General features: G+C 38.0%; 1 protein-coding gene across 3 annotated transcripts in view; it reads left to right on the top strand.

The window, feature by feature from the left end:
• The window catches only part of KIF1B (kinesin family member 1B), a 135,078-nt gene that overhangs the window by 63,236 nt on the left and 57,316 nt on the right, over window positions 1-14,526 (top strand). For 2 of the 3 annotated variants that reach the window (XM_024749699.1, XM_024749698.1), the window contains exons 15-19: window positions 1,568-1,647; window positions 2,157-2,263; window positions 3,049-3,132; window positions 3,350-3,530; window positions 3,656-3,728. In XM_024749699.1, the coding sequence (XP_024605467.1) occupies window positions 1,568-1,647; window positions 2,157-2,263; window positions 3,049-3,132; window positions 3,350-3,530; window positions 3,656-3,728 (525 nt within the window). Of the gene's footprint in view, window positions 1-1,567; window positions 1,648-2,156; window positions 2,264-3,048; window positions 3,133-3,349; window positions 3,531-3,655; window positions 3,729-9,665; window positions 14,479-14,526 lie in introns of those variants that run through there. The other variant, XM_024749697.1, reaches the window with a different exon arrangement.

The following is a 14,526-nucleotide window of genomic DNA, read 5'->3' as shown; positions in this document are numbered from 1 at the left end:
TAGAACCTGTTTCTGATGTGTTAACTTGATGGTGGTAATCATAGCACAATGTGTATATGTATCAAATTGAGACATTTTACAATGACATTGTACTACCTAAATAAATACAGACTTTGTCATTCATATCTCAACAAACTAGGAGAAAGTTACTTCTAAGGGAAAAGGAAAAACAAAAACCAACCTGTTCTTGAGGTTCCGTTTTCTTTAGGCCAGTCTCATGGTGGGTTTTAAAGAATGCTGCCCACAGAGGGCTTTGACTTTCTCAAACCAACAAAGCTGTTAACTGTAGAGACAGATGTTAGTTGGAAGGATGTAGAGGTTTTCCTAATTTCTTTTAAATCATCTTTTGCAGTCCCTTTCCTTAACCTGCCCATCTGACTCTTCTTTCATTTTTCCATATTTGCCGGCACTATCTTGAGTAGATTTTGACCCCAAGACCATGTGACTTATTGTTGGATTCCAGTGGGGTATTTTCACCAAAGAAGGTTGGTTTTTAAAAGATTTTAGAAATAGTAGAGTTAGATGAAAAGGATTTTTTGAAGATGTATTACTGAATGTCAGTAATTTTAATTTCTTCTTTAAGATACAAACTAAAGACAATAACTGGGACCATGGAAGAACTGATAAAAATTATAAAGGGAAATGATAGGGGATGTGGGAACATTTTTATAAAGTAAATGAAAAATTAAATATTTCTTGAGGTTGTAGGGGGCAAAAAATGATTTTTCCTCTACCTTTCTGAATTCTTGGCTGAGACCCCTGTAATAAAAGACAGATTAACAAGAGAAAAACAAAGAAGTTTATTAACATGTATACATGGGAGATACCCAGGGAAAAATGAGTAACTCCCTGAGATGGTTTAGAATTCTGGCTTAAATACCATCCTAATAGGGAAAGGGGATGGGGAGGTGGGCCTCTCAGGGGAGCATAATTGGCTTTTAGGAAAGATGAAGGGACCCTTCAAGAGTAGATGGGAGGAATGATAGTTTGTGACAAAGTTTGTCTGGGTGTGGTATCAATTTCTAGTTTTCTCTCCTGGTTGATGAGACTCCCGGGAGGGGATTTCTGACAGCTGAGTTCCTTTTGGACCATCCGTGCTTAGGCAGGAAAGGGGATTTAGAGAAAGCCGCTCTCTGCCTGTACTGTTTTTCAAGTGCCTAATAGCTCAAAATAATCACTATGTCAAAGTGGCATGTTTAGGGGTGGCAAATTCTGCTGTCTTTCAAGATTTTTGACCAAGTGTTTACAAAAATTATGATTAATCCATTCAGAGAATCAGCCTGCTCTAATTTTTCTTTTGTGTTCTCTATGCTTTGACCTTATCAGGAATTGGATCTTGTTCTTTATCCCAGAACTCAGGTTTTTAAATAGAATGCATTAGTGTAGTTTGGGGAGGCCTGAAGAGAGTGTTTTCTGTTTACTATGGAATTGCAACTAGGAATGAAAGCAGTCCCTCTTCTAGGCACTCTGGTAATCCAAGAAGCCATCAGCCTCCTGTATGTCCCGTCATTCTTACAGCCCTCTCAGTGATACTTGCTCCAAATTGATCATCTGTAACCTTTTTCAGACGCCACATCTTGTTAACCTCAATGAGGACCCACTGATGTCCGAATGCCTTCTTTATTACATCAAAGATGGAATTACAAGGTACATTTGTTTCCTCTTTTGGTCACTCAATGTTTTCTTTTCTCTTAGGATGATTGAATAGCTAAAGGGAAGTTGTTTTGTGAAAAATTTCTTTTACTAATTTGCTGTTTTTCTTGTCTGAAATAGTTTAAACTATCCTCTCTACTCTTCTCAAATTAAGTGTTTTAACCAGCTGAACCAATTAACGTGTAGTTTTTTCCTAGCAGACCGTAAGTAAAATTTTACTCCTAACATTTTATATGAATTCATTAAGGAGAGTAGTTCACTCGTATCTTTTTATGATGCTCTGTGAGTTATTTGGTGTATCATTTGCCCCTTCGTTGCTTTTTCTGGTGTAGGGAGGTTGACCATATATGAAAATAGAGTTTGCAGTTCAAAGCCTCTGATAAAAGAAAAGGCAATACCTTTTTTGTATGTACCAAAGAATATTCTTTGGGAGAAAGAGGCTCATTGTTTGTAGTGCTTTTTGTGTCTGAATTTCCCTGGGAAACACTTTCCCTTGTGTTCAGGGTTGGCCAAGCAGATGCTGAGCGGCGCCAGGACATCGTGCTGAGTGGGGCTCACATTAAAGAAGAGCATTGTATCTTCCGGAGCGAGAGGAACAACAGTGGGGATGGTGAGAGTTCTTGGCTTAACTTTTTCAGCAAACTTTTCATTCTATATGATGAGAAATCCCCAAGGCTTGGTATTCCCTGTCTCTTTCTTTCAATGATACTTTCTTGTACAATCTAATATTTGAAAATGGAGAAACTTGGGCTGCTTATAAATGCAGGCATGGACATAGCTACTTTACATGAAAAAAGCCTGGACGAAAGGAGCCGTTTTGTTACTGCCAAGAATTGAGCGGGACATAGGCAATTAGGCTTGGTCTTGAATCTTAATTATTTGATAGACTAGTAAGAAGGGAACAAATATCCTGGGTAGTGGGAGATTTGAAGAACCTCTGGTCTTAAGCCAGTAGAATTTATTTTTACCTAAAAGGGAAGAAAAAGTCCACCTTGATTTTTGTCCAGGTTATTAACAAAACAACAACAATCTTATAGTACTTTTGTGTTGTATAATTTATTCCTCCCTTAATCAAAGTATTAGCTTTTGATCTTAAGTTTCTGATTATTACCTATATCTCATACTTAAGATTTCTGATGGTTTTCGTTTTTATATACTGAACTGTCAGATATCACTGAAGCTAACATTTCCTATCTTCTTCTGAAGTTTGTCAAATTCATTTAAATGTTTCTGAGCCACAGCCCTGGTTCTGGTACCCTAAAATGAACTATTATATAGCTACTAAGCCACTTGGTTGGTTGCAGGAATCTATTCTAGTCACCTTGAATCCTCACCTGCTTTCCATTATTTCTTCCAGTGGTTTGTGATGCTAACATTAGTTTGTGTTCCTCTTAGTTATTGTAACCCTGGAGCCCTGTGAACGTTCAGAAACCTACGTAAATGGCAAGAGGGTGGCCCAGCCTGTTCAGCTGCGCTCAGGTGAGACTGGAAGAGGCTTGAAGTCTTCAAAACACATGGCTTGTGCAAGCAACTCTTTAATTCTTTATCTAAAGGTTGAAGTGATAGTCAGCATTAGGATTTATGTTCCTGTAAAACTCCAAAAGCTGTCTTTTTGCATTAGGGAGAGTTAGGTTATTAAGCTAGATGCAACACATTTAAAAAATGATTTCTCATCCATGTTTCTGTTCTGTGCTAGGAAACCGTATCATCATGGGTAAAAACCATGTGTTTCGTTTTAACCACCCGGAGCAAGCACGGGCTGAGCGGGAGAAGACTCCTTCTGCTGAGACCCCCTCTGAGCCTGTGGACTGGACGTTTGCCCAGAGAGAGCTTCTGGAAAAACAAGGAATTGATATGAAACAGGAGATGGAAAAAAGGTAATGTACAAATGTGATGTGGTCCACGTGACTCTCATTTCTTTTAAACACATAGCAGAATTCATGAAACAGCTCAGTGATTTTGCAATTTATTCTTTCCTCTCTTGCTTCTCTTTTCCGTCTAGGCTACAGGAAATGGAGATCCTATACAAAAAGGAGAAGGAAGAAGCAGATCTTCTCTTGGAGCAGCAGAGACTGGTAGGAGTACATCCTGAATCCTCTGTTAGGAAAAGGGCAGCTTGCTTTCATATCACACCTTCCCTGTTCCACAGACGAGCACTCGCCCAGTTGCTTCTCCACCTGTCATTGATACCATACACTATTCTCTCATTTCCTTCATGGAGAAGGAACTTACATCGCCTGGTAGCCTTAGCCTGAAAAACTGTCCTTAAAGGTACTACTTCTGTGCCTCTTATGTCTTAAAGTCAAGTCTTCTATCAAAACCAAGTGCTTTTTGAGGAAATGGTGCGAGCTTTTCTAGTAGCCTTTTCCTTTTGATAGTGGTTTTTGAGTATGCACCAGTGGTGGTTCTTTTAATAATAATTACTCTGAATATTGAATTTGGTGGGTGTTTGCCTTGGTTTTGTTTCTGATCACCTGATAGTACTAATTCTCTGCTCTTGGGCTGACTTGGGGATTGTTCTTGTGCTGGGTGGACTTTTTTTTTTTTGTAAGTTAAACTGTGTCTAAAAGTGTTGCTGCACAGTTGCATGTGTTAATCCTTTTCTGTTCCCTGCATGGAGTCTGAATCCTAAGTAAGGGTCTCCGTGGCATATGGGGCGACAGTGGAAGTAGGGGCTGCACACCCAACTCCAAGAGGAGAAGGAAGCCTTGTTTCTCTGGGTTGAGAAAGGGTTTGTTTGAGCAGCTGAAAGAGTCAGTTTATGGTTGCAGCTTATAATGCTAATGGCTATAGCATTTTATGATGTTAGTTGATTTTCTACGTTTTGTAGAAACTGAGTCTCATGAATGAATAAGTTTATCCATTTAGTTAGACATTATTTTTTAAAGTCATCCAGTTTTGGTTTACAAAGCCCTGGTTATAAGAAGCTTCTTGGCATTCATTTGATGTATAAGAAAAAGGCATAACAGCCTTTGGACACTGTGATACAGTTTAGGAATTCCTCATTTTTTAAGATTCATGGACTTCTTTTTAGATAAGGGGGTATTAGGGGGAAAGCTGGGGTACTGGTTTCTTCCCTTAGCATAAAATATACCATGTAGAATACCGAGTGTAAACAACAGCATGTAAACCACAGCCTGATAGCCATGCTCTGCTTTGGAGAAGAGAGGCTATTGTTGAGTGGGCCAGAAAAGCCAAGGACTTGTGCAAAAGCAGTCTTTTCCAGGGCTGCTCGGTTCTCAGGCTTGGCAGTGGGTTAAATAAATCAGTTAGTTTGTTATCTTGGAAATTATAGCAAAGCCCAAAAAACAATGGATTGTAAGAATAAATCAAGTGTTTGGGGCAAGATCATAGCAGTGTTATAGGTAGAGTCTCTTTAGGAGGCCTAGTTGGCATTTAGTTTGTAATGGAAACAGAAGGGTTTGGCTACAATGTGATTCGGGGCTTGAAAGCTTTGTGACACATGAAGGAGCCTTTTATCTTAATAATGTAGTATAATCTAATAACATGCCTCTGATGGTCTGTGGGTGATCAAATGAGGACAGGTATAATTAAGCTATATTTATTATTAATAATAGTGCCTTGTATTTGTGTAGTGCTTTATAATTTACAGAGAGTTTTAACATCCATCATTGTTTTGATTCCCAAAACCAACCCTCTTTGGTAGCTGTATACGTAAATAAAGTGGCAAATATTGCGTCTAGTTTATAGTTGAGGAAGCCACGTCTAAAAAATGCTGCCCACTCTTAAATACCTGTTAAGTCATGGTTCTGAGGCTTAAACTTAAACTTGAGTCTTCTGACTTGCTTCAGTGTTCTGTCCAGTAGAGCAATGCTTCTCAACAACTTGGGAGTCTTATTAAAATGCTGATGCTGACTCAGCAAGTCTGGGGTGGGACCTGAGATTCTGCATTTCTAAACAGCTCCCAGGTGATACCAATGTGGCTGGGACCAACCTTTGAGTAACTAGGTGTAAGAGAATAGTGATGGCTGGTGATCATTCTATTCTGTGAAATAAAGACAGTGACCATTGAAGAAAGGGAAAGTAAATGTCTCTAAGACATATTTAGTTTCCAGAGGACATACTTAGTTTGCAAGTAATCAGGTTTACAAACAATAAATGCTGGAGAGGGTGTGGAGAAAAGGGAACCCTCTTGCACTGTTGGTGGGAATGTAAATTGATACAGCCACTGTGGAGAACAGTATGGAGGTTCCTTAAAAAACTAAAAATAGAAGACCCAGCAATCCCACTACTGGGCACATACCCTGAGAAAACCATAATTCAAAAAGAGTCAGGTACCACAATGTTCATTGAAGCTCTGTTTACAATAGCCAGGACATGGAAGCAGCCTAAGTGTCCATCGACAGATGAATGGATAAAGAAGATGTGGCACATATATACAATGGAATATTACTCAGCCATAAAAAGAAACGAAATTGAGTTATTTGTAGTGAGGTGGATGGACCTAGAGTCTGTCATACAGAGTGAAGTAAGTCAGAAAGAAAAAAATAAATACCGTATGCTAACACATATATATGGAATCTAAAAAAAAAAAAAAGGTTCTGAAGAACCTAGGGGCAGGACAGGGATAAAGACGCAGACATACAGACATAGAGAACCGACTTGAGGACACGAGGAGGGGGAAGGGTAAGCTGGGACGAAGTGAGAGAGTGGCATGTACTTATATATACTACCAAATGTAAAATAGATAGCTAGTGAGAGGCAGCCTCATAGCACAGGGAGATCAGCTCGGTGCTTTGTGACCACCTAGAGGGGTGGAAAAGGGAGGGTGGGAGGGAGACACAAGAGGGAGGAGATATGGCGATATATGTATATGTATAGCTGATTCACTTTGTTATAAAGCAGAAGCTAACACACCATTGTAAAGCAATTATACTCCAATAAAGATGATAAAAATAAATAAGCAGCTCCTTTCAAGCAAGGAGGTTGCTTTCCTCCCATAAGTCCAGCTTTCTACTCCAGTTAAAGTTCTTGTCCTCAAGAGTTGATTTCTAACCCTTCAGCCTGAAGCATACCTAACAGTTAACAATACTGAATAAAAATGTAATTTTATGACCCTATACTGGTCAACCAACAGATATGTTTTGAATGTACCCTATGGATATACATTGAGAAGATATGAAGGAATTATTATTCAGTAAATATTTAATATTTATTATATACAATTATTTTTGCATAACAACAGCATTAAAAAATGGAATTCAGGCTCATGAGTTTTCTGTTACAATGATTCCCCAAATGCATCCCATTGTTACATTGCTGAATATTCTCTCATAGTTAGTGCTTGATTATACGCCTGGTCCTTTCTGTGCTTGCTTTTTCACACATGTTTTGGGTATTTTCTCTCTTATTTGCATAATCTTCATGCCTCTTTAGGAGGCCCACTTTGCACTTGGTATTTAATGAAAGCAGAAGGATCATTTAGTGACATGTGAATTGGACAGATCTGAGTAGTTTTTCCAACCCTGTAATAAATGAATCTAAATTTCTTAAAATCTCCCTTTTCTTTTTTTTTGACATGAGATAGGATTTGCATCTTGGCACATGAGCTTTGCAGGAGTTTTCAGTATCATGGTCAGTATGTGATGGGGGTGATATGTTTGAGCTTTAAGGAGAACATATTCTACAGAGTCAATATGACAGTATTTTAAAAAGAAAGAAAATTATGGCCACTTGATGAGTTCTTTTAGATTTATGTAAACTCATTTAGTTATGTTTTATTTTAGAGTTTAAAGGCATAACTTTTCTCTCTTAAGTACGACATTAAAGCAATGATTAGAATATTTCCTGAATTAGGTAGTGTTCATTTCATCATTAAGCAGTTTTTAAAGGAAAAGAAAAGAAGCCAGGAAAAAATCTGATAGTTAATTATGTAGGAAGAATCAGAGAGAATTTGTGTTCTATAAAACTCAGTTTATTAAAAACAAACAAACAAAAAAACTCAGTTTATACATATTTGCAAGAAAACCTTTTTAGGAGTCAGACATACTTTTTTTTCTTTAATATTTATTAATGTCATCTTTTATCACTTTTTTATCACTTAAGATTTTAAAAAGAAAAAGAAAAAGAAAAAAATAGTATAGAGTCTGTAAATTTAGCTTTATCTGCTTTTTGCTGCTAAATTTTCAAATAGGTAGGGGTTATAAATGGTTTAGTAACCATTTATAGACAAATAGAAATAATACAAATCAGTAGTAACATCTCCAGATTCAGGGGCCAAATTATTATTATTGTTAGAGGTTATTTTTTTGTCCCCTAGAAAGTAACTGTACCTAGAAATCTTTGGTCTAGAAAACAAGATACTATTTATCAGTTTCAACTCTTTTTTTTTTAACCCTTTCCTAGAGATAATTTTGGTAATCATAGCCAAAGTAAAAGAGACTATTAAATAAGAATATTTTCATTTCCTAGACTCTCTTGAACTACTCCTCCAGTGAGTAGTTTCTTTTCCTGGCTCACGGGCCCAGCCGCTCCCCGGCATGTGGAACCGGCGTCCCCTGCATCGGCAGGCGGACTCTCAACCACTGCACCACCAGGGAAGCCCGTTCCCAGGAACTTTTATCTCCTGAATAGAAATTCTTCCTTAATCCTATCTGTCATAGGGAGTTCTAAGTCCAACACTGCTTTCAGTTAGACCCATGTTATCAAGATTTGCTTGTGTTAGTTAAGAATAATTGGCTATTGTCCAAATAGCCATTGAAACTGCTTAGCTGTGAATTCAGGCTGCTGTTTTAGACCTAAGTAAAGTTGTTTGAAAAAGAGGTAATGGGGCAAAGATAGCTGGAAAGACAGAGAGAGACAACATTTTAAATTGGGTCCATAAGCAGAGTACATAAGCAGAATATAACCTTTGTATTTTACGTGTTGATAGGAAGAGTTGTCAACTTAAAGTAATATTCCTCGAAAAACTAGAAATACCATGGGTTTTCATAGATGGAACACGTCTCTAAGTTGTATTTATTAAAGTATTACTTGGGGAATTTTGAATAATGTTTAATGAAAGTATATTTACCTAGCTTAATTTATGTTCTGGAGATTTGTTTCCTAAAATTTTGGAGGTGAGGTATTTATTGGTTTAAGTGTGTGGAAAACAAAGTAGCAGACCCACTATGAAGATCCTTTTTTATACATCCTTATTCTCTGGATAACAAACTTTAATTGTACAAATGAAATCGATCAATTTGACCTGACCCAAGACAGTAGCAAATCTGATGTATGCTCATGGAAAGACTAGTTTCAGAACCCTCTTATCGTCTAGGAAAAAAAACAATTTGGTTGATAAGAACCTCACATGGTCTGCTAATAGGGATTCTTAGCATTTTTAACATAATCCCTGTTTGACTGCTTTTTCTACTTTCTCATCTTCTAACTTTTTTCTAGGGCTGCTCTTTTTAGTAAAGCTAAACAAAACGTGGCATCCTACAGCATTACTAACCTTTGTTAATCCGCCTGCTCGTCACATCTTGTATGGCATCTGTGCTCACTCATGGGGGAAAGAGTTTCTGGAAGAAGCAACAGCAATAACCAAGGCAAATGTGGGGAAGTGGCTGCATGGGTGTTAGCATGTATGGGGCAAAGGTTTTACTTCGTTTTCTTGAGTTAGTGGAGATGTTATTTCACACCGTTTTGTTAATAACTTCATGTGACCTTACAGTGAGAGACTGTTTCTCACTGTTTCAGTCCTCCTAAGAAATTTGATTGCAGATTTCATCACTTAAGCCAGAGAGTGGAAATTTGGATTAATGTTACTAGAAAAAACAAAACAAAACAAGCAAATCTTTATATGAATAATAATCTACATAAGCATATGTCTTAATAGACTTGCACATCATTTAGGGGTTTTTTTGTTTGTTTGTTTTTTTTAGTTTTTTGGATTTTGTTTTTAAATTTATTAGGGCTTTTTTGCTTGCTTTTTCTTCGATTTGATTTTCCTTTTTTACATTTTAATTTTGGTTATTTTGGGGCCATTTTTTGATTTTGTTTTTCCAAAGGACGCGGATTCTGATAGCGGGGACGATTCTGACAAGAGGTCCTGTGAAGAGAGCTGGAAACTGATTACTTCTCTGAGAGAAAAGCTACCTCCCAGCAAGTTGCAAACCATTGTTAAAAAATGTGGCCTCCCTAGCAGTGGGAAGAAACGAGAACCAATTAAAATGTATCAAATCCCCCAAAGAAGACGCCTGAGTAAAGATTCCAAGTGGGTCACCATCTCAGATCTTAAGATACAGGCTGTAAAAGAGATATGCTATGAGGTTGCTCTCAACGATTTTAGGCACAGTAGGCAGGAGATTGAAGCCTTGGCCATCGTTAAGATGAAAGAGCTTTGTGCCATGTATGGGAAGAAAGACCCCAACGAGCGGGACTCCTGGAGGGCAGTGGCCAGGGATGTCTGGGACACGGTTGGTGTAGGGGATGAGAAGATTGAAGACATGATGGCCAGTAGTAAAGGAGGAACTGATGTGGATGACCTCAAGGTTCATATAGACAAGCTGGAAGACATTTTGCAAGAAGTCAAAAAGCAAAATAACATGAAAGATGAGGAGATAAAAGTATTAAGAAATAAAATGCTCAAAATGGAGAAAGTCTTGCCGCTGATTGGGTCTCAGGAACAGAAAACCCAAGGAAACCACAAAGCAAAGGAACCTGTTGGAGCTGGTGCCAGTAGCAAGTCTGAGATCGATGTATGTAAAGGAGACAGTGGAGAACTTGGGAAAGAAGAGCGTGTTTCCCAGCTGATGAATGGAGACCCAGCTTTTAGACGTGGACGTCTGCGTTGGATGAGGCAGGAGCAAATTCGGTTCAAGAACCTGCAACAGCAGGAGATAACAAAGCAGCTTCGCCGGCAGAATGTACCTCATAGGTTCATCCCTCCTGAGAACCGGAAGCCCCGGTTCCCCTTTAAGAGCAACCCTAAACACAGAAACTCTTGGAGTCCCGGGACACATATCATCATAACAGAAGATGAGGTTATAGAGCTTAGAATTCCAAAAGATGAAGATGGAAGGAAAGGAAATAAACAGGAGAACCAAGAGAAGGGGAGTAGAGCAGCTTCTAAGGATCCCCAGTTACCATGGGGCTCTCAGGGCACTCGAAGTCAAGATCACATTCAAGTTAGCAAGCAGCATATTAATAATCAACAACAGCCACCTCAGTTACGCTGGAGAAGCAACTCGCTCAATAATGGCCAACCGAAAAGCGTGCACTGCCAGGCATCTGCTTCTTCAGAATCACTAAACTCCCACAGTGGTCACCCCACGGCTGATCTGCAGACTTTCCAGGCAAAGCGCCATATGCATCAACATCGTCAGTCTTACTGTAATTATAACACTGGAGGTCAGTTAGAGGGCAGTGCAGCCAATTCCTGTCAAAAGCAGACTGACAAACCCAACCACTGTAGCCAGTTTGTGACACCTCCGAGAATGAGGCGACAGTTCTCAGCACCCAATCTCAAAGCTGGTCGAGAAACCACAGTATAAATTACTGGACAAACTTGAACCCTTGGTGGAGGAAACAGGCGATGGTAGCTTATGATTTGGGTTGGTTCTAGCCTTGGCCTTGAGTTCCTAGTATTTGCGTTATGATTATAATGTTGTGCTTCTAAAATATTAACGGATTTTAATATTGTTAAAACATAAAACACTGGTAAATGTTTCGACACCTCCCTTTTGTTTGTATACCATAAGTGGGCAGTTTCTGGAATTTTGGACAAAACATTGAGACCTCCCTTATTTTTCTGAGACTTTCCTCCTTTCTTGGTGCCTAGATAATATACTTACTTACACAGACTGGTCTTGTTTCGGTGTAAGTTTGCTATGTTTTTATAATGCCTATAAATTTATCTGATATCCAGAAAGACTTGCCTCTTGGTTTATGCAAACATTCAAAAGAGGAATTTGATATGTAGCATTAAATGTCTATTATTTCCCCATAAATGTTAGACATTAGTTTAAAAATAATAACATGCAACTGTGTGAACACAGCTTTGGATTTCTTATCCATGTCTGTTTCTTTCTTTAAATATCATGGAAATTTTCAAAAACCAGAACTAAATGTCTTTGGACATATTTTATAGGACACAGCTTTGCATCTTCCGTGGAACTTCCACATCTTCTTGCTCTTCTATATTTTACATAGAACTGATTCAGTAGGGTTTTTTTTTTTTTCTTTTGACTGCATCAGTGTATGTATGAATTTTGTCATAATACTGAAATCTTTAAATTGGCATCTGTCTGGATTTCTGTTTGTGGTTCGCATTTTGAAGTTTAACATATCATTTCTCACACAAATACATACACAGAGAGACGCTGAACTATTCACCAATATCTTGCCAACAGAAATACCAACAAAATACTCGTATGATTCTTTGAGCAGTATGTATAAGTTTATAGGGAGGTTATTTGGTGGAGAGAGGGGAGAGGTGGAACATGGGGAGAAGGCTACAGCATTTGGCTGTGTGTACTTATTTTCAGTAGATGATGAAATAATGAAATAAGTTAACTTTGGTTTGGTTTAGAATAAAGGAGATGATGTATAATAAACTATTCTTTGGTCAGCAGCAGTGATCCTCACAGATACTCAAGCAAGGAAAGAGAAGTCCTGATGAACAGTTATTGTATCAATACCTCATTTTACTATGTTGTGCTCTCAGTTTGCCTCACTGGAGAATCCACTAAAAAAGATGGATTTTGATGGGAAGAAAAGAATAGTTTTCTGCATCCTTCATCTCTTGAACTTGTCAGAAACTTTTTAAAGAGGTGGTGTGAAGAGCCAGAGATGTCTATGAGATTGTCTGACATCATGTTGTTGAAGATTGCTAAGTCACCTATCAAACGCTTGTCTTCCAGATGGTGTGAAAAATTACATCCAGGATAGCAGTTAATGTTCAAGGAAGCCTTAAAGATTGTGATTACGTGGGGTTTTTTCCTTTGCGTGTAGGCACTATTCTTTATTAGAACATTATTTTTAATCATTGTATTTTTTTTCTTTGCTTCTAAGAAAATGCTTTTATAATGCACAGAAAGTTGCTTCCAATTAACTTTGGGGGTTATTTTTGCTTTCATAGCTAGAGCAGTCCTAGTCTTCAGCTGAAGTTTTATGACAGATTAGACAGGGGTGATGTCTGTCATGGGTTGACTGAATGATGTTTGTGACGAGTTGACTTAATTGAGATGACAGCGTCCTGTACCATGTGGTTTGAATATACTTGGTAGGGTACTTCAGATCAGTCACTTCAGTGCATCTTGTGTAAACCCCATTTGCCCTTCTTTGTTCTTCTTAGACATAGTTATGTTATCTATTTCTTTCTTGCAAAAAAGTTCATTTTCTAAAACTAATAATAATAACAACGCAGCTTTCAACTCTGTAGCAAAAGTGGGCTTTCAATTTTCCAACTTGAGATAACATAGGATAGGCCTATATATTTTCATTTTTATGGTGGCCTTTTAATGTCATTATGGGCAGGTACCTCCCTTTCACACTAAACAATGGGAGTGAGTTTCTCCTGGTGATCAGGAGACACTGTAGAATGAAGAGAAATACAGTATTTCATTTACAAATGTGGGTTGTGTAGGCACTATACCCACACTGATATTCCAAAGAGTTAGATTTGTATTTGTGCTTCATGTGCTGACCCAGGCGCCCTCAGATCATTGAAATGTTTAGATATCTAATGTAGCCCTTAATTTCAGATGACCAGAAAGAAATGAACCAATATTTGATTGCCCTTCATGCATTTCAGAGCAGATACTTGTCTTAGACAATAACTGTGTGAATGGAATTTCTTCATTGACTTTCACTGAAGAAGTAACTAGTACCATGCTTTTGTGATTGGTGTAGCCTACATTGCTTCGTTTGTTTTTTTAATTTGACAGTATCTGTCCCTAAGCTTAAATACTACAAGACCAAAGGGAAATGGTCACCATTAAGCCATTATTGTATTATTGAAATATCCCTAGCTATTATCATAGTGAAATTTTTTTTAAAAGTTTGTGCTATTGAAATTATATAATGATCTGACAATAATGGAAATAGAGTCCTAATCAATTGGTACAGTTTCACAAACCAAACCACACACTATGGTATTCCTTGGAGAGTTAAAGACTTCTGTTTATCTAATAAGTCTAAACCAAAGGGCTTTTCCTTTAGTTTTGCTTCTAATTCTTTCTGGTGCTTCTCTTTTCACTGGAAAATGCAATGAATGGGAATTGTTTATTCCATTGAAGTGACTTGAAGTGACCTCTTGTGCTTTAGGTGTAGGTTGATGCTGAAGAAAAACAAAACAAAACAGGACAGAACACAGTTTGTCACACTGATGTCTGCATTAAAGGCTGTCAGACTACAGGAGGTTACATAGGTTTTCTCCCGTCAGCTGCTATACCCTTGTGCCTTATTGGTCCTTTGTAGACTTGCCTTAATGATTTGTACAAAGGACTGGGAGCAGGGGAAGCTGTTGAGTCCTGGCGTACCTTAATGAAGACGCCTTCTTAGGTGCAGTGCAAAGCAAGCATTTGTTCTGCACTGTTAGAGCCAAATTCTGTATTATGAACAGTTTTCATAATTGTCTACTTTATGTCATCTTTCTGAGATTTAACAATCTGCTCTGGATACTTAGTTTGAACCAATGTAGGTTGTGAAGTGTATTGGTTTCCTCCCATCATTACTGTAAAAAGAAGTTGTGAATCTTCTTGTTAATGAACCATGGATTTCTCCCTCAGTTTCTTTTTAGACAATGCTTGAAGATTGTCTTTGAGTGTAAGATCTACCTTTTCAGAGAGGGAGAGTTAGTTTGTAATGTTAAAAAATAAAGTCCTCATTCAATAAAAACTGAAATTATCTCTTAAGAGTGTGATTTCT

This window comes from Neophocaena asiaeorientalis, unplaced genomic scaffold (genome assembly GCF_003031525.2).
Source record: "Neophocaena asiaeorientalis asiaeorientalis breed wild unplaced genomic scaffold, Neophocaena_asiaeorientalis_V1.1 scaffold275, whole genome shotgun sequence".
NCBI lineage: Eukaryota > Metazoa > Chordata > Mammalia > Artiodactyla > Phocoenidae > Neophocaena > Neophocaena asiaeorientalis.
The sequence above is the reverse complement of the archived record's forward strand: the minus strand, read 5'-3'. Positions and strand labels throughout refer to the sequence as shown.